Source organism: Pieris napi, chromosome 13 (assembly GCF_905475465.1).
Source record: "Pieris napi chromosome 13, ilPieNapi1.2, whole genome shotgun sequence".
Classification (NCBI taxonomy): Eukaryota; Metazoa; Arthropoda; class Insecta; order Lepidoptera; family Pieridae; genus Pieris; species Pieris napi.
In genome coordinates this window covers 1,353,277-1,376,851 of record NC_062246.1, presented here as the reverse complement: position 1 = coordinate 1,376,851, position 23,575 = coordinate 1,353,277, and the positions used below count along the sequence as shown (strand labels likewise).

General features: G+C 34.3%; 2 protein-coding genes across 3 annotated transcripts; both read left to right on the top strand.

Annotated features, from left to right (window-relative positions):
* Positions 1–248: 248 nt before the first annotated feature.
* On the top strand, positions 249–2,326 carry LOC125055445 (zinc finger protein 846-like). The gene has a single exon (XM_047657910.1). The coding sequence runs from the start codon at positions 377–379 to the stop codon at positions 1,946–1,948; it is 1,572 nt and encodes a 523-aa protein (XP_047513866.1). The 5' UTR covers positions 249–376; the 3' UTR covers positions 1,949–2,326.
* A 1,661-nt stretch (positions 2,327–3,987) lies between these two features.
* LOC125055585 (angiotensin-converting enzyme-like) lies at positions 3,988–19,214 on the top strand. Of its 2 annotated transcripts, none has more exons than XM_047658040.1 (17): positions 3,988–4,023; positions 4,241–4,390; positions 7,063–7,139; positions 7,886–8,105; positions 8,723–8,899; positions 9,937–10,126; positions 10,567–10,758; positions 11,655–11,769; positions 13,068–13,220; positions 13,350–13,474; positions 14,640–14,724; positions 15,214–15,307; positions 15,872–15,946; positions 16,861–16,935; positions 17,832–17,965; positions 18,524–18,622; positions 19,023–19,214. In XM_047658040.1, the coding sequence occupies exons 2-17, from the start codon at positions 4,316–4,318 to the stop codon at positions 19,198–19,200; spliced, it is 2,064 nt and encodes a 687-aa protein (XP_047513996.1). In that variant the 5' UTR covers positions 3,988–4,023; positions 4,241–4,315; the 3' UTR covers positions 19,201–19,214. The 2 variants fall into 2 exon arrangements, with proteins under 2 accessions (XP_047513996.1, XP_047513997.1); XM_047658041.1 differs by having other exon boundaries at positions 3,998–4,023; positions 4,298–4,390.
* The last annotated feature ends 4,361 nt before the right edge of the window (positions 19,215–23,575 follow it).

The following is a 23,575-nucleotide window of genomic DNA, read 5'->3' as shown; positions in this document are numbered from 1 at the left end:
AAGCTGTCAATTTCAAGTATTAAATTTGATTTAACAAAAGTGTTGCCATTCGTTGAATATGTGGCCAGATAAGAGGTATTTAAAAAGTTACTTATATGACAATTAAATTTAAATTATGTAATTTTTTAAGGATAACAAAATTTTAAAATACTCATTGTTACAACTGATTTCGTGTTATACAAATTGAATTTTTTGAAGGGCTAATATTGTGTAGTACGAAAGGTTTGCAATTTAGAAAATTAGAATTGATATTTCTTGTAGATGGTCACCCACATTTTAAGTAAATCTTGAAAATAGATCATTTTAATATCGGTGTTATTTGTTTAAAAATACGGAATTAATTGTAAAATGATCTTACAAAATTAAATTAATAGATATGAGTGAAGAAGAGGATTATTATTGTCGACTTTGCGCTGAGCCCACTCCAAAAGCCCAGTTAATATCGCCTGATGAAGATGTTGCAATTAGTTCAAAGGTGGCCACCAAATTACTATGGATAAACATTGATATATCTTCATCCAGCACCCTTCCAAATACAATATGCTTCTCTTGTTTCGATCTGTTGGAAAGAACATGGTCGTTTCTACATAATACACGTTCTGCACAGGAAAAACTGCACAGTATTTTTCAATCACAACAAGACACAAACAAACAGGAATCTAACTTAAAAAATGTGGAAAACACTTGTAATACCATTGGTAAACCAGTTGATCAGAGTTGGGAGAAGTTCCAAGACCTTAAGACAGAAATAAAAGTCGAACGCGAAGAATTCACGGAATATGTTAAATCCGAAGATGACAGTGATCCTGATTTTACAGTAGTTCGTGATTTTAGTATTCATAGCGGGAATACTTCCGACAGTGACATGCCATTACTTGTATCAAGAAGGAAAAAACAAAAGCGTATCTGTAAGAAAGATATTAATAGCTCTATAAAGAAAGAGCTACCAATAGATCCCCTACCTGACACAATAACTTGGGATAAGCAGATGTGTAGATGTGCAAAATGTGATGCTCAGTGTGAAAATATAGCCTCACTTCAACTCCACTCTCAACAAATACATAATCGCTGCTGTGTTTTCAAATGCCTTGACTGTAATAAAATTGTTCATTCATTTAAGACTTTTATAAAACATGTACGAACACATAAAGAGTTCCTTAGATATTGTTGTGAGTTTTGTAACAGCTTGTTTACTTTAACATCTGATTTAAAAATACACAAAACTAAAGTGCATGCTGGAATATTTGTCAAAAAATGTAGGAATTGTGGTTCAGAGTTTGATTCTCCAGAGCAATTACAAGAACACAAGTTACTCTACAATCAGCGTCATAAAAGACTGTCATCTACTCAAGGAGAGCCTGTGTTTGATCTCAAGTGTAAAGATTGTAATAAGGAATTCAAATCTCGGAGTAATTTGCAACAACATCGTCAAGTACATAAAGAACGTACCAGGGATTTCTCATGTCATATTTGTGGTAAAATGTTTTTCACTAAAGGTACTCTAGGCACTCATATGATGACACATGAAGATACAAAACCTTACAAATGTCCATACTGTCCACTAGCATTTAAAGCAAGAGGAAACCTGACGTCTCACATAAGCTGTCATTCTGGAGTGAAACCGTTTGTGTGTGAACAATGTGGTAAAAGTTTTAGAGTTAAGAGGCATCTAAAATCACACTCAATTATTCATACAGATCTTATGCCATATGTATGTGAATATTGTGATAAAACATTCCGGTTTAAAACACGACTTAACCTGCATATACGACAGCACACAGGAGCTAAGCCATACAAGTGTTTGTACTGTCAGCGTGATTTCACAAATGGATCTAACTTCAAAAAACATATGAAAAGAAGACATGGTATTGATACATCCAAAAAAGCATATCAAAATATGGAAATGGATGATGCACAGCTTAACAGTGAGAATGAGAAAGTACTGTAGGGTAAAAAAATAAAAGTTTTGCATTTTGTTTGTCATCATTGCTGTGTATTGATGTAATGAGGTATATTACTTACAGCTGCCAATTTCAGGTCCATATCATATTGATAGAAAATCTGTGTTTTGTGACTCAATTGTACTATGCACAAATATTTGACTTTACTTATTGTTATACTATATTGTAAAATATAAATGTTTTAAAACATATAAACTAAACAATTCACACCCACCTTTGAGATACATTTTAACCTTTGTTAGAAGACAACATCAATAAATATGTATTACTATTGTGATGAATATATAAGTTGATATAAAAATACTTTTATGTAGCAAAAATGTACATTTTATAATTTTAGCTATAGTAAATATTTTTAAACCAAAGTACTTTTATTCAGTCTAACTACCTATACCTACATAAAAAAGGTTTTATGTTGTGTAGAAAAATATAAAAGAGGTAATGTCCTTGATCTCTACAAATTCATGAAAATCAGTTGAATTCATGATTTGAACCATCTATAATTTACACACTACTATAAGTTTGGCAAAGTATCAAACTATATACGGCCGGAGATAAGGCCAGCTTAGATACAGCTGTATAGACAAAATGGTTTAAAGAGTTGCTGCAATGGAAGGCCAGAGGCTGAAGTGAAATGGCGCTATACGGCGCAGGGAATTATGGGATATTATGGATTTTAAAGTTGAAGACGCATTTTTGGTGGTCAATTAGTATCAACCTCAGTGTCAGGTATTAGTTTACATTTAATAAAAGTGATTAAAGTACAACAGTAGTATGAAACCTTAAACAATAGCTATTCAGAGCGTGACTTCTTAAATTTCCCTTTGTCACTTGAAAGTACTGCTATGAGTAATTATGTTGTTTGGCTTATGTATATCACTTGTTTTAACTACAGTTTGCTACGAAAGTTGCATAATATCTACGAAATGCCGCATTGTATTCATAATAATAGCTTTTAAATCTACAAAATGTGACTTATTAAATAATAATAATAATAGAATCATTTGTCGAGGTACTGTCTTTTAAAAAAGTCTTGTTACAATGTCCTACTAACCATACTATCGATTCATGCTTAAAATTATGCGGCATATCTGTTGGAAATATTATACGATTTATTAATCTCTTAAAACGATATACATGGAGTTTTCTATATTATAGTTAGGTATGTAATTATCTTTATTGTTATTTCATGAATTTGATTCCAATAAGAAAGAAACAAGCTAAATAGGTAAATCTATTAAACAAATAGGTAATAATCTTAAAGTAATCAAAGTACGGTCTAAACCTCCGTAACGATTTCAATATACAGTAGGGATGAAATTTAATGATTGTCGATGTTTAAAATATATAGGTAGCCTATCAAAAGTATTCATTCAATTTCATTGATATTTACGTAAATTTGAAAGATTATCGTGCCGCACTTTCGCATTTACATGTATGAATTATTATCTAAAGCTGCATAACAATCTATGATATTATGGCATGCGATCATTTGTCTTAAAAGATGGGTGTGGTATACGTGATATTTAGACGTAAAGATCTGTCTGAGGATAAACGCCTGACGCGAAAGTGTCATAATATGTTTTATTTCATCGGATTCCCAAGGAAACGAGAGTATGAAATGTGCTCTTTGTATTTTCTCTACGTGAACGTATCTTTTGCCTCGGGTATATTACAGCCTTATTTATTTATAATTTATATACACTTTATTACGTTGTCCAACGGGTGGCCTTTTCGCCACTTAGAGATGTCTCCAGGCAAGGGACATATTCACTAACTACACTATGGAGTTATTCAATTGATGGGTTAAAATAAAGCAATTTTCATATCTATTACATTACAGACACGCGTATCTCATAACGCGCCATCATTTCGTCTTTTGTGTTAATGTTGTTTGGGAAAAATTCCTCTATTCTTAAAAATTTGAAAAGATATATCTATAGATATTATGTGCGATATGGCGGTCCCCTCAATCTGTGTCGTGTGTACTCACCGTGGCCAAAACAATACAGCGGAAACATTAGTTGACGACAAGGAGTAACGCTAGGCTGTTTTCTATAACGTAAAATTAAAAATATCTAAAAAAATAAAATTAGTTTTACGGATTAAAAGCGTATTTTGTTGTATTATGCGGATATAATCTTTTATTAATTCGTAATAAATTAATTTTTAAGTGTCTGTGTTTCTTAAAACTTAAATTTCTTATGTAATTTATTTTATTTCACAAAAACACGCTTTTAATTTGATACAACCTTATTAAACCATTTTTTTTTATTAAGAGCATGATAAAGACAGTGATAAATAATACAATTAAATATATTATGTGTTTATTCAAGTGACAATTGACTTCCAAGATGGCGGTCAAAAAAGGCGCGTTAATATTATTTGCTTTCTACACACGGTTTGCGTGCTGTGATTATTATCGAATGGTGAGTATATAATAAATCATAATGTGAAAATCTTTATAAAGATCTCATCTTTCCTTATACAATTTTAGAAACTACAGTCTAGTATATTTTACTAGAAAGGTCTTGCCTGGATAACAATTGTCTCGTCAGGGTACCTATTATAATAACATTAAATAAATAGTAAGCAATTAACCGCTTTTTAATACAATAAAATGATCTTTAATTTTTTTTTATCTTTTACGACTCCTAGTATAAAACTTCTTCACCTTTTTCTTTTTTTGGTAATTAAGTTTTCGTTCAAACCGATGAGCCAATTTCTTCGGGTGCGTTCAATAAATTCAATTGCCACTATCGGGATTCGAACGCTCAACCACGTTGAGAACCACTGAGCTAACGCGGCTTCGTCCAACTCAACTTAATTATCGATGAAAGTTAATTACATCGTTACGGTATCCAACAAACAAGTGCGAATTTTGTCTCTGTAAATTATCTATGAAAAATTATATTCTGTGTTAGATTTATAACATTAAATTGTATTACTTATTATTATTTTTTACGAAGAAATGTTTATATTTTAGTTTTCAACCAGCTATATAAAGCGATCAGCTTTTAAAAACGGTAGGGTAATTTTAAGAGGGTCTTAGCGCAAACTACTTTTATACTGTTTCGTATGTCAAAATTCAATAGATTTTTGAACCTTGCCCTCCATGGAATCTTCCACATCTGTAAAATTGCATAACAATTAAAATGAAGCCAAACTTAAAAACATTTGATTAAATATGAATACTACTACCTAAGCATGAGCAGTCGTGGCCTAGTGGCTTCTCATCCCTGAGATCGTAGGTTCGATCCCCGGCTGTGCATCAATGGACTTTCTATGTGTGCCTTTAACATTCGCTAGAACGGTAAAGGAAAACATCGTGAGGAAACCGGCTTGTCTTAGACCCATAAAGTCGACGACGTATATCAGGCACATGAGGTTAATCACCCACATGCCTATTAGTTGACAAATGTTCATAAAACCGATACAGTAATCTGAGGCCCAGGCCTAAAAAAGGTTAGGCTATGGATTTATTTACTTTTTACAACTACTTAAGTATGACTCCCAAATGTCAATAACGTATTGGATTCAGACGTTCAGGAGTCATGGTTTTAAGTCTCAACTTTGAATTTTGCCCTAAATTTCAGTATCATAACGATTCTATTGTGTACACAAAACCTTGCAAACTTAATTTTTGAAGGAAACCCAGTTCTGTAGGAGATACGCTGACACACACACATTAAGTGGTATTACAGTTCTCAAGGATTTTATTATGTTTATCTAATTCGCTGTGACAAAGTGTCTCATGTCGTGATACGTTTTGCTTCGGTGATTTGGGCGACCTTAGTACCCTTAAGTGTGATGAGACGGTTTCGTAAAGAGACGCGTGGGGATTACTGCAGATCGTACCTGTCTTGCCCCATCAATGGCTTGTCCCAGGGCTTTGGGATGTTCAAACCCATAATCTTTATTTGGTCAGACCAACGGATAGGCGACCCCGACATCTGCTATCAGTCCTAACATTACCAGTTCTAGACTATTCGGTTCTCTCTTAACAATTTTTCTAATATAGAAGAGAGCGCAAACGTGCAGCAGGCTCGCCTGATGTTAAGTGATACACTCTCAATGCCAGAAGGCTCGCGAGTGCGTTGCCACGACGGACGTCGAGGTGATATGGGAATTACGTATTCTGCCTCGACGTCCGATGATGAAACTCAGCAGCAGGTATTTATCCGAACAACTCCAAACCCTCTCTCTAAGTGAAAGTTGACAGTCTGATCAGTCCTCTGTAATTTGTTCTTTTCCTCTGGTGAGGTTTATGGACCCATTCGGCTAATAGTACCCACCATTAATCGAAAGGGTCCATTGAATGTCTGTTGTAATTTTACCGTTGTTGAAGGATACTTAGGTGAAAGACGTGAGAAGGAAGGTAATAAGGAAAGAGAGGTATGTTAGAGAAGAATAAAAAAAATTGTTGCACGTTACCTAGGCCGCTGAAAAGCCTACCTGGTGTAGGATAAAACCAATTTTTCGGTGCGCTATATTCATGGAAGACAGTGAAGATAATCTGCGTTAATATTCGTATTATATAACCTTCTTAAAATGAAACCATCAAAACCTTAAATATTTTTTTAAGATCGAACCACCCCTTAAAAAAAACATTGACTTCACTTTGCGATATTTGTTTGAAAATAAGTGTTGTTTGACATAGTCATTTTGTATGATGTTTTGCTATTTTAATAGAATAGGGTTTCTTACGCCGGCTTTTTCTCTCGGCCTACACCCTCTGTCTTCTTTGCCGATAAGTAGGGATGTCTACCGATACAAATTTAATGACGTGGAATAAGTGATACCTGTATCTTATATTCCATAATAAACAAAATAATAACATTAAAACACTGTTTTGACCGGATTGAAGTTATGTATTATTATAAATTTACAACTATTTAACATAATTTTAAATTTATCCGACGTTTCGCGTGCTTTACAGCGTGCGTGGTCACGGTGACCACATAATAACATTGACTCTCCCTTAATACCTTAGAGTAGAGATCAAACAAAGAAACTATTATAAAATACACAATGTTCACACGAAATTGGCTTTATGTTCAATTTTCAATTCACATACCCATATATACTATTGTTTTCATAGGGCACTAACACAAATGCGGCTGAAGCGATGCAATTCCTGAGAGAGTACGATCGGGAAGCGTCAGGCATGTGTTACAGGTAAGATTTCTCTTGTTTCTCTTCTCCAGACACTACATCATTTTATGGGCATCATCAAAAGGATTCTTCTGTGACTGATACACGTTAATTTGTATGTAGCTTAATGTAATTTGTTACTGTATAATGTACTAGTAGACTCGGCCAAACGTTGCTGTGGCTAAGATTTTTGTTATATTACATAGTAGTAAACTATTCAAGAGAAACGATAGGAGAACACCAATCCACCATGCTTATTTGGTGGTTATGTCATTAAATTGTAGCTTATGTGAAACGTTGGTATTTATTTTGATAAGGATCAATACCTAGGTACGAATAAAGAGCCTTTTCTGGCGGTGGTATTTTAATTAAAAAATAATAATAAAAGGGCGCTTATTGTGACATAACTATAAAAGATAGGGACATGCTACATTTTTTATAGATAGTGATGTGTCCTGAAAAATTGTAATACATTATTTTGTTTTATCATTAATAGTTTTCGCAGCGCACGCGATTGAAGGAAGTTTTTTGTTTATTTTTTTACACCTTGGGTTAGATTATTCAAGTTTTAGTAAGCATCCCTAATTTTTTGGAAAATGAAGCATAGCCTATGTCACTCAGGAATAGTGTAGCTTGCCAACGGTGAAAGAATTTTTGAAATCGGTCCAGTAGTTTCGGAACCTATTCATTTCAAACAAACAAGAAATCAAATCTTTCCTCTTTATAATATTAGTGTAGATATTACGTCAACATTTCAACTAAATTTTCAGAGTAACAATAGCACAATGGAAATTCGTTACCAACATAACAGAATATAATCGCCGCAAAATGCTTGAGGAGTTGGGAATCAACTCCAAGTTTGAGAGGCTCTCGTGGAGGAAGGCAGCTGCGTATGATGCCTCCAGGGTGTCAGATCCTCAGAGCAGGCGGCAGCTGGTGAAAATCCTGCAGGGCAGTCGATCTGCCTTGCCTGATGAACAGTTTTCCGAGGTGAGGCGTTTTTGGTTTTTCTATGTAATCAATAAATAGGTAAGATTGATTTGCAGTTTATTTTATTACGTACAAGCTTTTTGTGTGCGATGATTGATTGATATAATAGATTATATTTTAACAGAGTCGGAAAAACTTAAACATATGTACCTACAAAACACGCCATGTGCTTAGCAGATTCATTTTATATTTGTTTTATCCTTAATTAATTTACTTTTAACATTTATTGATAAAGCAAATTTAAGATGTATAAATACATCTTAATTAGAACTTAATAAATAGAAAATTAAAACAAATTTAAAAACTTTGGTCCCTGTGGCGATACTTCGTTGAGCGAGGTAATCGCTAGCTCTGGGGTCACCGGTACTATTTACCAGACGCCAACTTAAATCATGACCGTGGGGGTCATAATGAGCGCCTGTGCATTTGAACCCCACGGTCCAAGAGTCCAAAGGGAACAAAATCGAAGTTGGAGGAAAGATATTTGAGCCGTTATAGTATTATTTTGCGCCTGCTCTGCGGCCGTTCCAGCTTTCTTGCTTGTCAAAAATATCTTAATTAGATTCTTTAATATATGTATGTTATGTATCACTTAAATGTATATCTATCTCTTTCAGATACAAACCCTAATAAATGAGATGAAAGAGATATACAACTCGGCAAAAATCTGTCCCTTTGGTCAGAAACCATATGACCCTCATATCCCGAGGCTGCCTCCCACGGAAGTGCCGGAGATAAATCAACACCAGTACCATCTTAGTAATGAGCCATTTCAGCATTACCGATTGAACCAGGTAAAATCCTTCTTATAGCAATTCTTATATATTGTAATATATCTATATATATAAAAATGAAGCCCGTTTTCCGTTGTCACGACATAACATGAAAACGGCTAGACCGATTTGTCTGATTCTTTTTTTATAATATTCTTAGAAGGACGAGGATGGTTTGAGTGAAAATTGAGTGAAAAAGTCTAAAAACAACACTTTTCTATATTCCCATACAAAATATTCGTAATAATATTTAAAGGCAATTTTATCATCATATCATAAAGTTCAAGTGTTATTGGAGGGGTTCCGGGAAGGTAAATTTTTATTTTTTGAGTTAATGTATTTGTTGTATTATCAACTTTCTTTTTTTTTATCTTACTAGCTAGACCGGTGTCCCGAATAGCAGAATAGGTATTTAAAAAAAAAAATAAAGAATCGACTGTTAGGCGGTACGATGTTCGCCAGGCCAGCTAGTATTATATAAAATCATTATATTGTGTGTTGTGACTTTATTCATAACGCGTCAACAAAAAACTTCGGCTGATTCTGGTATCAGATTCAAAATTGTCCCCCGCAGATAAGTTTTTGTCATACGAGAGATAAGTTAAGTTAGACTTGACTAGGAATCTATAGTTCGTAGATAGACGATTCATAGATTATAGATCATCATCATCACCCTCTTTATTTGGTCCATTTCTGGACGTAAGCATCCATTTTCCTCCAGTAGCCCTGCACTGGCTCTCTATATCCACCGGGGAAAAACCTCCTTGACGATGTCGTCAGTTCACCTAGTATGTGGGCGGCCGCGCGATCTATTGTTCTGCCGAAGTGAAGAACCGATGGACTCGCAGATTATAGAGAGTTCAGGCTATTCACAAACTCTCATCAAATAATCTGAGAAATTTAAATTTCTAAACAATAATTCTATATATGGACGCAATTTACACTTTCTCAAGCCGTGAAGCGAACCAGCAACACCTGAAAATCAATGGCGTGTGTCTAGACTGATCAATCTCTATATAAGAATTAAAAGAAAAATTTGAGGGCAAGATATTTTTCAGGAGGTGACAGAGTTCCCAAACTACTGTGATATGCAACTGGATCCGGAAATATCCAGGATTCTTGCCCACTCCAGGATAGAGAGCGAGTTGCTCTACGTCTGGAAGAGTTTCCGGGATAAAACTGGACCAAAATTAAAGAATCGCTTCATGAGATATGTGCAACTGGCGAATCAGGCAGCTATTAGCTCTGGTAAAAAATACTATTTTGCAGTATATAATTCAGATATTGGGAAGTTCGGACGTGGAGACGTGATTATATTTATATATATATATATATATATAAATATATATATATATATATAATATTTTTCTGCGTTCTACCGTCTGATCAGGATGTTTTTTAAAGTTCTCTTGATTAAAGTTTTTATAAAAATATCTATATTTTACTAGCTATATAGCATTTTTTATCTAACGTGAAAATTTATTTGAAACGAAATTGATGACCCTTTTTGGATGAAAATAGATAGCTTTTTTAAGTGTTTAATTTGACAAACAACTTTTTTTTCACCTTACTTATATTCAATGAAATTCCTGACCTTCCAAATTTACGGAGAATGCAAATTTCTGCAGGAGATCTGAATCCTTGATTAATCGGACACCTATTTGTTTCGTGAAAATTTTCTATTCCAGGTTACAAAGACGCAGGTGACCAAATGAGATCGGCCTACGACGATCCCTCTTTCCGAGAGAGTGTAGAAGAGGTCTACAACCAGGTGGCCCCGCTTTACAAGCAACTCTTCACTTATGTCAGACGGAAGCTGGTGCAAAGATACGGCGAGAACAGTGTTCGCAGTGATGGGCCGATACCGGCTCATTTATTGGGTATATTTTAAATACACAACGCTATAAAGCTTTTTTATTATTTTGTTATTTATATGTTTAAAATATAAGATAAAAAACAACACAACATACTAATAGATTAAAATATTTACAAAAAGACTACCTATTTCTTACAGTGTATGACGGCTCATTGGTCTAGTGGTTAGTACCCCTGACTGCGAATCCATGGGTCCCGGGTTCGATCCCCGGCTGAGACAAACATCGATGTGATGAGTATTTGGTGTTGTGCTTAGGTCTTGGGTGTTTAAATATGTATTTATATGTCTATATATCTATAATATGTATGTATATCCGTTGCCTAGTACCCATTACACAAGCTTCACCAGCTTAGCATGGGACTAGGTCAATTGGTGTGAATTGTCCAAACATATTAAAAAAAAAAAACAGTATAGGAACTGACATGAGGAAAACCTTTGGTCAGTTCAACGGACAATTAAAAACGTATGTTAATATATGCAGTTCATTACCTCCATACATTGTGTCATGTGTGCCCTTTTCGAGAGGTTAGTTTTCGCTAGAGGTCGATGTCGCCTAACGTAACCATCAGTCACCCTGACGTCAGACGGATTATTTTGGCGCGTATGGCGCGCGGGTGCATCACGGGATGGACTCAAATCTTGGCGATTAAAAAGAGTGGCGAAGAGTTTCAATTACCAATTCTTCTTTCCCGCTCTACGCCCTTGACTTGCGAACTGGTAGTTTACTACGAGTTCGCGAGTACATTTATGTAAATTTAGAATCAATTTAACATTTTTTCTGTTGATAATCATAAATGCACTTGGTTACCTATATGAATAAAGTTATTTTGAGTTTGAGTTTGATAGGGTAAGGAAGTATTTCAAGTGAAGTTTTGCAAAATTCTCAATTTAATTTTACAGGTAACATGTGGGCTCAGAACTGGAAGTCGATAATGGACTTGGTGATGCCTTTTCCTCAGGCCTCAAATATTGATGTCACCTCGGAAATGCTACGACAGGGATTCACACCACTTAGGTACCTTTAATCATATACGTTAAGGGTTATCTGTCTTAATCCTGAATTAAAAAAAAAATACAGCATACAAAAATACATACAACCCCTAAATTTCACCCCTCTACGATCAACCCCTCTTTTTTATTATTGTAGATAGTTGTTTTTATTGAACTAAAAATATGTGTCCTAGAACTAATATACATGGCAAAACAAACGTTTGCCGTGTCGGCTAGTAATATATAAATATTATACAACAAAGAGGGTAACCAGGTGGAATAGGCCTCCAGGGATAAGAAAGAGAGGTCGCACCTCTAGCACGGTGGGCTGACGAGGTTAAAGAAGTTGGTGAGGAAGATTGGGAGTAAAATTCTCATGATAGAGAGTGATGGAGCCAATAGGAGAAGGGCTATACTCTATAAGTCTTTGGAAAAAAACAAATTATTTCTGTAATAATTTTTTTGTGCATTTATATTTTTTAGAGATGAATATTTCAATTATTTGGGTTTATGTAATAATTAATCTTAAACCTTTAAACTAAACTATAACTTATTTAATTAAATAACATTAATACATACATACAAACATAATTTATTTAAATAGCATCAAATTAAAACATTACACGGTATTGTAATAACAAGTGTATTAGAGTCTGGTTAATAAAATAATAATAACACTATATTTATTATAAAACACAACTTTATTCGGAATAATCAAATCGAAATCAAATGCGAAAGAAACGAAATATTCTATCAAACGAAACAAAGTTTAGGCTATTATACCTGTTAACTATTCGGAAAAAATATATAATAGAAATAAAAATGAGTAATTGCATGAAGTATCAAGACAATAAATCATACTAACCTAAGAATTTCAATGACATTCTGTGTTGCCATCCGAAAGTTTTCAAATAATTCAATTATCTTCTTTCATTAGCCAGACTCTAATCATTTTAACAACTAGTTATGTACAAAATAATAAACTATACGAAACTGTACAGAACTAGGTTAACACACTCGGGTGACTATTAAAACCACATTTGTGTTTTAGTAACTTTTATACAACCATTTTACTCTCAATTACGCTCAGAAAAAAAGAAAAAGAACTCTATTAACAATTTCATAATCTGTGGTTCTCTTTGCTTAGTCTATGATCGACCCTAAAATTTACCCGCCTTAAAAAATAAATCAGTCTAATTACATATATGTATCTCTTTTTATCACAGCGTAAACACAATTTGACAAAAAGAGATGATTTAGATAGAGAGTCGTAAGTTTTCGAAGCAATTAGGAACTAAATTTTTATTTAAAAACTTTTCTCAGAATATTCCAAATGTCCGAAGAGTTCTATACCTCTATGGGCATGAAGCCAGTGCCTCCGGAATTCTGGCGCAGTTCCATGCTGGTCCGACCTTCGCAGAGGAGCGTCCAGTGCACTGCTAGCGCTTGGGACTTTTGTAATCGGATTGACTATAGGTAAATAATGTTTGAATAAAAAAAACACATTATATTTGAACAGAAAGAGCATCACAATGTCAGGCACAAGAGGCTGATCACCTACTTGCTTTTAGAAATCTTTTATTTTATATTTTTTTATTTCAACAGGATAAAGCAATGCACAGAAGTGACAATGCAGGATCTCATATCTACACATCACGAAATGGCGCACATACAATATTATCTACAATACGCTGACCAACCACATCTATTCAGAGACGGCGCAAATCCGGGTAAGCGTATATCTGTATAATCCTATATATAATATATTATATATGTGCGTCAAATGCTTCTGTAAGATTTTTTTTTATTGCCTACACAGGTTAAAAATAACTAACCTTGGTCCCTAAAGAGTCGCTACAGTACATATTCAATAATTACAAATACAAAAGAAAATATTTTACATGAATGAAACTCAAATGTTTTGCTGAAATGTGCATTTCAAGACATACACATCTAAATGACAGGCCAAAACTAGCGTCTTTTCCAGAGACTAACAAACAAATTAAACGAAACATCAGTTCACACATAATAGATAATTAATAATCTCAGGTATCTAATTAAGAAAAATCTAAACTAAGTAATATAATGATTTATACCACCCCTCGCAATACTGTAAGGCCAATTGCCCGTCTTGTGTCTAATTTATTGTTCCTCACCATCCCTAAGACAAATAACATTTTTTTATAAATAATACCTTTTCTACTCCCCTGCCATTGTGTCCAGGGACTTTTTCTATCTCTAAACTTCACATCACACGTCTCGCGAAATACGGCTTCATCGGTAATATTTTTGTTTACAATATTTATGGGCGAGCCGGTGCGTAATTCGTCGCGAGACCCGTTCTTTCAGTTTGTTTACCGCCTTAATATATTTAACAATTTTTTCGCAGAACCGTTCCAGGCACGAACTGTGATTTACTAACATGTCCTGTAGGCCGTTACGGTCTACTGTCATCTGCATTTGTTGCTCCAGGTCGTGCCTGGACGATGCGAATATAGGGCAATGTAGGAGCACATGTTCAACTGTTTGATCTTCATTACTACAGGCACATGTTGGGCTTGTCCTAATTTTAAACCTATGAAGGTAATGTGCAAAGGCTCCGTGCCAAGACAAATAACGTTGGGTACATTAAGGGATAGTTACCATACAGTATATACAGTATATGTAATATAGAAAACGTGTAAACTTATCCTGTATGCGCTTCAACATAAGCCAGTATTTAGTTTCAATCGGAGCCTAAACAGACGGGTAGTCTAATATACTGCGAACCAATGCGTTGTACAAGCTTGAGATGGCCTTAACGTTAGTTAACGTTTTTCTTTAGAATATAATAAACTCAATTCTACTAGCTATCACTACTTAACAAAATTTAAAAATATTTTCTATCGTTTACAGCTTTCCACGAGGCGGTAGCGAACGCGGCGACATTATCAGTGTATAACTTGCCACATTTACAAAGAGTGGGACTTTACCAGAATAAGTAAGAAATAAAAACTAATTCCCTTATTTATAACAAACAAATTTGTAAATTGAACAGCTTTACGTGTTTCTGTCTTTATTCACCATATATTAAATACCATTTGATAGAAAGAGACGAAGAACTAATTTAGTTTTTGTGAGGGCTCCTGTTATATTTTGTTTAAAGTTATAATATGTCTAGTTCAATTTCAGTACAAAAGCCTTAAAATTATAAGAAATCACAGAATTAAATAAAAAACTACTTCTCTGGTACAAATTGGTATGAGGAGTCATAATATTATTTATTTTTTATTAAGTTGGTACTAATTGTCTTTGTCCCTCACATTTTCCTTCATCTTTGGTCAGGTCATATTTGTTTGTAAGTTTACTTTGAGCATTCTTAGTAAGCGTTCATCACTTAGGTTTAGCCATTTCACACAGACACACTTTGTGTTTGTGTTTGTGTGTAGGTATATATATATATATATATATGTGTGTGTTTAACCGCCAGGTCTCATGACCCCTACGAAGTGACGATGAACTTCCTCATGTCCATGGCTTTGGAGAAGGTGGCTTATTTACCTTTCGCGTTTATGGTGGATCAGGTAAGTTGGGGATGATGTGATAATAATGTCTTAATTGGGTGCATATAAATAATACAGATATAGTTAATTTAAAAAATAAGAAAACTTTCCATTTAAAGCAATTTATATTACATTCGAAACATTATTAAAATTCTTTAAATACAATTCAATATAACGATACAAATTGAATTCTCATTTTATGTTTATGTTAAAAAATTGATTTTATTTTAATGTGTGCTTGCATTGTCGTGTGTGTTTTAGATGTGTTTTTTTTTTTAATTTCTATTTGATTTTTTTACTGAGAAACTTATGCTTGCATTAATTGTCACACATTTTAGATGTGGGATTTTGTGAAATAGTTGGTGGACTTAGGACTGTGTGTGATGTTGTGGGCTTGATAACTAAATAAATAAATAAATATATATTTTATCAATTGAAATATTGTAATTCTAGAATTTAATGCCAATAAATTGTAAATTATTCTTTAATTATATTTTCACAACACCTATAGATCGAAAATTGCTGAAACTATCAAAACTTAATTAAAAATTTTTTTTTAATAAATAAAGCATTTTGACAATTTAGTGGCGCTGGTCGGTATTTGAAAGTGGCGTCGAAAACATGAACACAAGATGGTGGCAGATGAAACTTAGATATCAAGTTAGTATTTTTTAAATCATCCTTTCCCCTACGGGATCCAATAGGTTCTTATCAATATTATAAAAGAGATATATACAGGTGGCCAAAAACTTGTTTGTAATTCACCCTAGAAAGATATTAGAGTGGCTCATGGCCTTGTGTAATATCTTTTCAGAATCCCTATTACATGCGCCAAAACTTGTAATACAGGGTCACTTTTTGGTAGAGTATTTTTTTTTCACAGTGTGGTCCGAAGTAAACAAACAGACCTCCCGTAGAACAATTTTTTTGCAGCTGATGACCTCATCTATCCCCTATTTGCGTTTGATCCACTACTTTTTGACCACCCTGTATATACCGTCAAAATCTGTATTAACGACATCGAAGGGACTACTCATATTTGGTCGTAAAAACCGATAGTCGTAACAACCGATGACGTTGTTATTAAGTACCTAATACAATAGAATTCAGCCGGGACCTTTGATTTTGGTCAATTTAACCGGTAACTAAACGATGTACCTACAATTTCCTTGTTAAAATTCTAATTTAGCTTTTACGTGTACTACTGGGAGGCTCTAAGGGGTTGCAGTGTCTCTAATTTCTTCCTGATGCTGTAACGTTGGGATCGCGTTGAACAAAAAGTCACTATTCAGATCCGGGGCTTGAAACAAAATCACTTTTCCACTTGCGCTAAATGAATTTGATTGGGATTGACAATACCTCACGGTTTGATGCATACAGGATCGCTGTCGGTATAACCTACTGTGCCTAAATAATAGAATTCACTTCACTCAGCGCGAGGTTCGACAATGCATCTCCAGGGATGATTTTGGAGCCGATAATCAAATTTAAAAAGTGTCCCATTCTCCGAAATATATAATTTGATATAATTGATTTAACATTACAAAAAATATAACTTAATTATAATTGTTTAGGGAGTTACACCGCCTATTACAAGGACAGAAGCAGATTTTGATCCCGGATCCAAATACCACATTATTTCAGATCAAGTGAGATTAACATTTTAAGAATATCTAAACTTTGAATAAGATTTATATAAACTTAGCACTTCAGTGTAAATTAAGCACTGAGATTTATTTGTTAAGTTGCTAGAACTACACTAGCTTAAAAGGCTTAGTCCTTTTGAGTCTACGCACTAGCCCCGTAGTGTCGAGCTAGTTTCATTTATAAGTGTACGAAATAACTATATAAAATATAAATGTCGCAGCCAACTAGCTTAATAAGCCGTTCAATTAACAGGTTAGCCTCTGAACTAAACAGCGTTGTTTAACTAGCGGCCTGAAGGATATTCAGCCAGTTGATTAAACAGCTAGGCTGTTAAATGACTTAATTTAAATTTGGTTTCTGCCACTATCAAATTCGAAACGAAACCCTTCAAACTGTCAAGATGGCGTCGGCAAACCACAACTTCGATGGTGTTTTCCAAATTTTTATGAATAACAACAAGTACAATGGAAGTGTGTAGTGACAATTAATAGTGTGAATTTACCTGTGACTGACTCAAGCAATTTACATAACATAAAAATGTTTTTTATTTATTTTTTATGTTACATGTTTCATCTCTTTTATTTCTACCAAATGATCCCTCTATCGTACAAATGGCCTGAGCATTAGCCAACCAGTTCAATAAATGTTGTTACAAACGCTACGGCCGATTATCTTTCAGGCCGCTAGTTAAACAGCGCTGTTTAGTTAAAAGGCTAGGCAGTTAATTGAACGGCCTATAGATATATAGGGCAAATTTAAAGCTAGGTCTGTGGTTGTGCTTATTAAAATTTTATATAGGTATTTAAAAAAAAACAAGTATTACAAAAATTATGCATAATGAGTATTTTTAATAAAACTCTGCTCGGAGACTAATTTTTAATTGATAACCGTACTGCAGGAATACATTAAGTACTTTCTGGCGACGATACTCGAGTTCCAGATTTTTGAACAGCTGTGCCTTGTCTCCGGACATCTAGGACACCTGCATGAGTGTGATATATACAGGAGTAGAGATGCTGGAAGGCTGTTAAGGTATTCCATTTTCTATTGCTAGTCAAGCTCAACATAAAATGGAGCCATTTATAGAGTAGCAGTAAATTTAAAATAATTTTTATTTAAAATAATTAAAGGCTTTTTAAATGCTATGTGAAAATTCAGTTTGCATACATGCACGAATATGTCTTCTGTATCTAATATATAAAATTCTCGTGTCACAATGTTCGTTCCCATACTCCTCCGAAACGGCTCGACGATTCTTATGAATTTTTTTATACATATTCAGTAAGTCTGAGAATCGGCTACTATCTATCTTTCAACCCTCTAAATTTGTGGAGGCACCCCTAAATTTTATTTTTTATTTTTTAGATAACATTTTTTGTTTTTATTTTTTATGATACAACATACAAAAATACATACAACGCCTAATTTTCACCCCTCTACGATCAACCTCTATTATTTATTATAGTAGATAGTTATTTTTATTGAACTAAAAAAATGTTTCCTAGAAATAATATAGGTACATGGCAAAACAACGTTTGCCGGGTCAGCTAGTCTTTATAAATAATATCTGTTTACATGTTCTCTTCTTAGTGAAATAATGCAGCCAGGCTCCTCCAAGTCAGCGTCAGAGATCATTCGAAGTGTGACACGGGGAAGAACTAACCGGATATCACCTGAAGCACTTGTCAAGTAAGCTAAAAATTATTTAATCGCAATATTCTTAAATTATCGAGTGTGTGACTCTCATTCTCACTCTAAAGTCCGACTGCACCAACAGACTTTTCTGTCTATGTTCGCATTGAACACTCATATAATTAAAGTAAAGTGGATAAATTTTGAGGAACTTGGCCTGAACATCACATAAAGTTGATCGCGCCAGAATGGTTTTAAATACAGAATTTATCTATGGGTAACTTTCAAAGATTGACCAAGTTATAATAATTAATTCGATAAATTGTCTAGTTGTATAATAATAATTAGTTTTCCAACACATTTGTCAAACTTCAACCCCGTTAGTTGATTCACCATTAGGCGCTTTCTCCTCTTTTCTATTCTTTAAAATTATTCACAAAGCAATCTTCTGTTTCAGATATTTCCGTCCACTCGAACTATGGCTACGGGTTCAAAATCGCGACGAGCAGTTAATCGGTTGGAATTCAAATCAACTGGATGTCGCTCTCTTTGCGCCGCGGAAAAGCGCGGGAAGTTTTGACAGTCCGCCATTGTTCTCTATTGTTATAATTGTTTGTCTTTCGATGATTTATTAAAGAGTTTTTATGGATCCTTGTTTTTGTTGACATCTAAAACTAAAAAAATATTTTGAAGAATTTTCCCTTAGCCGTAACTCAAAAAGCAGGATTTCCGTTTTGTCGCTTGGTCATTTCGTAAGGCATGAAGAAAACTTTCTAATTATTATTATATATGTTTGAATGATATGAATAAATGATAAATCGTTATTATTTTAGTTAAATATAAATTACAAAATATGTATTTATATTGATGTATACCTGTAGATTAAATAACAAATATTTTTAACAATTATTCAAAGTATGTATGACCATCAGTTGGCTTTATTGAATGCCTCTTACTTGGATATCCTGTTTTGGTACTGGGGAAAAATTAGATTTATTAAGACACAGACGAAAGCGGAAATATATTTTCGACTATATTTCATTTTATTAACACATGTAAACTCCAAGATATATTTCTTTCATTACCCTTACAAAGTTTCGAGCGTCGCGTTAGCAAAAGCTAGTAAAAGTGTGTTTTATTTATGAATAATTAATGACAGTTCAGGAATGTGTCACTACTGTGAGAGAGTTTAAAGTTATCGGGTGAAAACTAATTGGGAACATGAAGTCGTCAAAAAGCGATTTGCGTCATTTTTCAATCTCATCAGCGGAATAGAATGGGAAAAAATGCTTTCGGACATAATGACTAATTTTACTTTCGTAGACCACAATTTTAGTATTCAGTCTCGAAATATAATTCGTATTGGCGACACGATAATGGCGCGGAATTTGACATTGACATTTTTATTTTTAATAATTCACATGGCGGTCGGTAATGCGACTGAGCTGGAGCAAAGAGGTTTATTAAAAAAAATTCGGGACGAAATAGCCGACTCTGTTTTATATTTTACGGAATTGCTAGAAAGATTTAATAATGAATATTTTGCTAAAAGTGCGTTTGGTAAATATATTAAATATGACCAAATTAAACCCAGATTGTACTCAACGGGGTTAGAAGGTAAGATATGTTCATTACTGCATTACTGGATCTGTATTTTAATGTATAACAAATATAGTGAAGCTCTAACTTTGCAACAGTTTTAACTTGCAAGTGATACTAGTATTTTCTGCAGTAGTCACAATAATATCCTCATGAATTCTTTTTAGGGGGCACAGAAAAGACGAGGGGAAATCTAGATATACTATATAAATGACTAGAGGTAGCTTTACTTTTAACTTGGACGACGAATCTAGTGGTTAGTACCCCTGACTGCGAATCCATGGGTCGCAGGTTCGATCCCCGGCTGAGACGAACATTGATGTGATGAGCATTTGGTGTTGTGCTTAGGTCTTGGGTGTTTAAATATGTATTTATATGTCTATCTATCTATAATATGTATGTATTTCCGTTGCCTAGTACCCATAACACAAGCTTCACCAGCTTAGCATGGAACTAGGTCAATCGGTGTGAATTGTCTTTAAAAAAAAAAGTCATAGCCGTACGTAAAAAACCGCATTTCTTATCCTCAACATTAGCGCTAAGTACAACCTTAATACGTGAGAATACTCAGAGACAACGGATCCAGAATAAGTGTAAAAATTCTTTTTCAGAGTCCCGTGGTCTGAAGAAAATGGCTATGGGAATGATGCCACTGATATTCCACGTAGGAGCCACGTCGACTTGGATGATATTGACTACGATTCTAGCGGCAAAATCCGTTTTTATTGGTATCATCTTACTCGTTTGCAAGATTGCCGTTAGTGCAGCTAAGGTAGGTTAAGTAACGCCACATTGGTTTAGTGTTTGTTCAGCAGATTATGAGGTCTCAGGTTCAAATTTCGAATGGTCAATAAGATCTGTCTCGGGTGAGAAATGTAAAGTTATGCGCCTGGCAAGTTGGCAAGTCTATGAGAGTTATGGCCTGTATTTACTTTGATTAGTTCGAGTGCAAGTGATTAGTAATTGAGGATGATAAGTGCAGGTGTGTACAATTCTTGCTTAGTGGCTCTCTTAAGCAAATTCAGTTGTCAGCAAGTTTGGACGAACATCGGGAAGCACTGAAAGAAGTATTAAACGCGGTGCTACCTGAAACTGAAGAAGTTTTGTAAGCTGAACTTGCAAGAAAAGTATGGGTTCGAAAATGGATTAATAGAAGACCCATTCATGGCGCAAGCTACCAACTCTTTAAGGAATTGGCTGCTGACGATACGCCGGAATATTTTTCTTCAGGGCAGGCACGCTGCAAGTGAGGGGGAAGAGAGGGCGCACGGGACGTGGCTACTCGCAGTTCACTCGCAAAAAAATAGAACACGCTTCTAATTACGTTACTACGCAGCCAACTAATCACCTGCACTTATTACTAATCAAAGTGAATTCAGGCGTTTATAGATAGAGGCAGTTTTATTATTTATTATGCTTAGATTAGCTGCTATACATTTGCTGAACCTTATATTTAATATATATTCTTATAGTTTAGGTGATTTTAACATGCTTACGTTTCTTCATTTAGTACAGCTGATAAAAGCAAGTCAAGACATATAATCTGAACTTTTATTTATACTTAATACTGTTTACGAGCTTCCTTCCTTTTTTTTGGGACTTTCTTTCTATGTGCGCATTTAACATTCGCTCAAACGCTGAAGGAAAGAATCGTGAGGAAACCGGTTTGCCGTAGACCCAAAAAGTCGATGGCGTCGATGGTGTCAGACACAAGAAGCTGATCACCTACTTACCTTGCCATTGACAAATGATCATGAAACAGATACAGAATGCTGAGGCCCAGACCTACTGATTTATATCTTTTTTATTATCCAATATATTCTCTAATATAATCTCAAATTTATATTTTTTAAATTGTGACGATCTCTCGTAATTCTATGCGCGTGAGCATTACATTCAAACAGGTGTATACGTAGTTAAATGCACGTGGATATTTATTTTATTCCAGGTTGGATCATTCTTCACAACCTTAAAAGCACATTCTGGTCACGGTCACCATCACGAGTGGGCGTGGTCGCCACCGCATGAGCATCATGGTAATTGTTTATTCTCTTCAATAATTATCTATTTATTTAAATGCTACCTTTCACCTTATTGACTGTCAATCGTAATAAACATACAACCATGGTATTTTGGAGTGTTCAGAGGAGTTGTTCAGATTAATACCTGTAGCTGAGTTTCATCAGACTTCGAGGTAGAATACGAAATACCACCCGTATCACCTCGACGTCCATCGTTTCACAACTAAGCGTTATTTAAAGCCGTTTTTCTGAACCAATTCGACTTAGGGTCCTTGAAGAGCGTAAAAATAAAAAGCCCGGTAACGCACTCGCGAGCACTCTGGCTTTGAGTGTCCAGGGGCAAAAAAGTATAGGTACATTAATAGAAGTTCCTATTCAAAAACTATTCCAAAAAAAAATCTGTCAATCATTCAAAACGTCAAGAAATTTGTAATATGTAGTAGGTAGGAGGATTTATTTAAAAAATTCGAAACATTACTGTATATAATCAATTTATAAGATATTATGAGCGATTTCTCACGAAAATTAAATTGTCATTTGTTTACGAGAAAAGTTCTTTAAACATTAAAATAATCGAAAATCTACTATAAAAATAGTAAAATATATCCAGTTATAATTTACTTTGATCAAATAATATTGGTAGGTACACAAGAGAATAATTAAAATTAAAAAAGGGTACTATTTTAATTCTTTTGCCCAGAAGATCCTCTCACATTGTCTTTGAAACAGAATAATGAAATAAATTTACGTTACACTGTTTTAATATTAATGCGTACGAAAACCAAAGACAACGGTTTGTTTTTTTACGCAGTCATAGATTAGTATAGGGTAAATAGAATTGTGCACTATGGATGTTTTCATAATTGTACTGGTGAGCCGGGGGTTTTAATATAATTTGTTTTTGCAGGATATAGAAGTTTAAATGGGATCAGTGGGTAACATATCACAGATATTGGCTCACCAGGTATGTCTTCATAACGTATGTAATTAATAAAAACCTTAAAGATACGCATAAATCGGTTATTTAGTGAGGAATCATAGATTAAAAACTGAATCAAGTAAAAGAGTGAACGAGACACAAGACAGAGAAGCGAGACACAGGAGAATTCAATATATGACGAAACATTGACTCAAACTTCTATTACAAGCGGTCTTTGCATAATTTATAATACGTATATATACATTTATGGAGTTACTTTTTTTTCAGGTCCCGTCTATGAATTGGGTCACGGCTGGGGCGAAACGTCATACAAATCTATACCCACTGAATATTCGGAGCATCAAGTCGACAAAAAATCAAGAATAGGATAAAATGCTGACTTCGCTAGTAAAATGCCTTTATTTATAAATAATTTATTTCACAATAAAATTTTCTACAAAGTTGGACGGA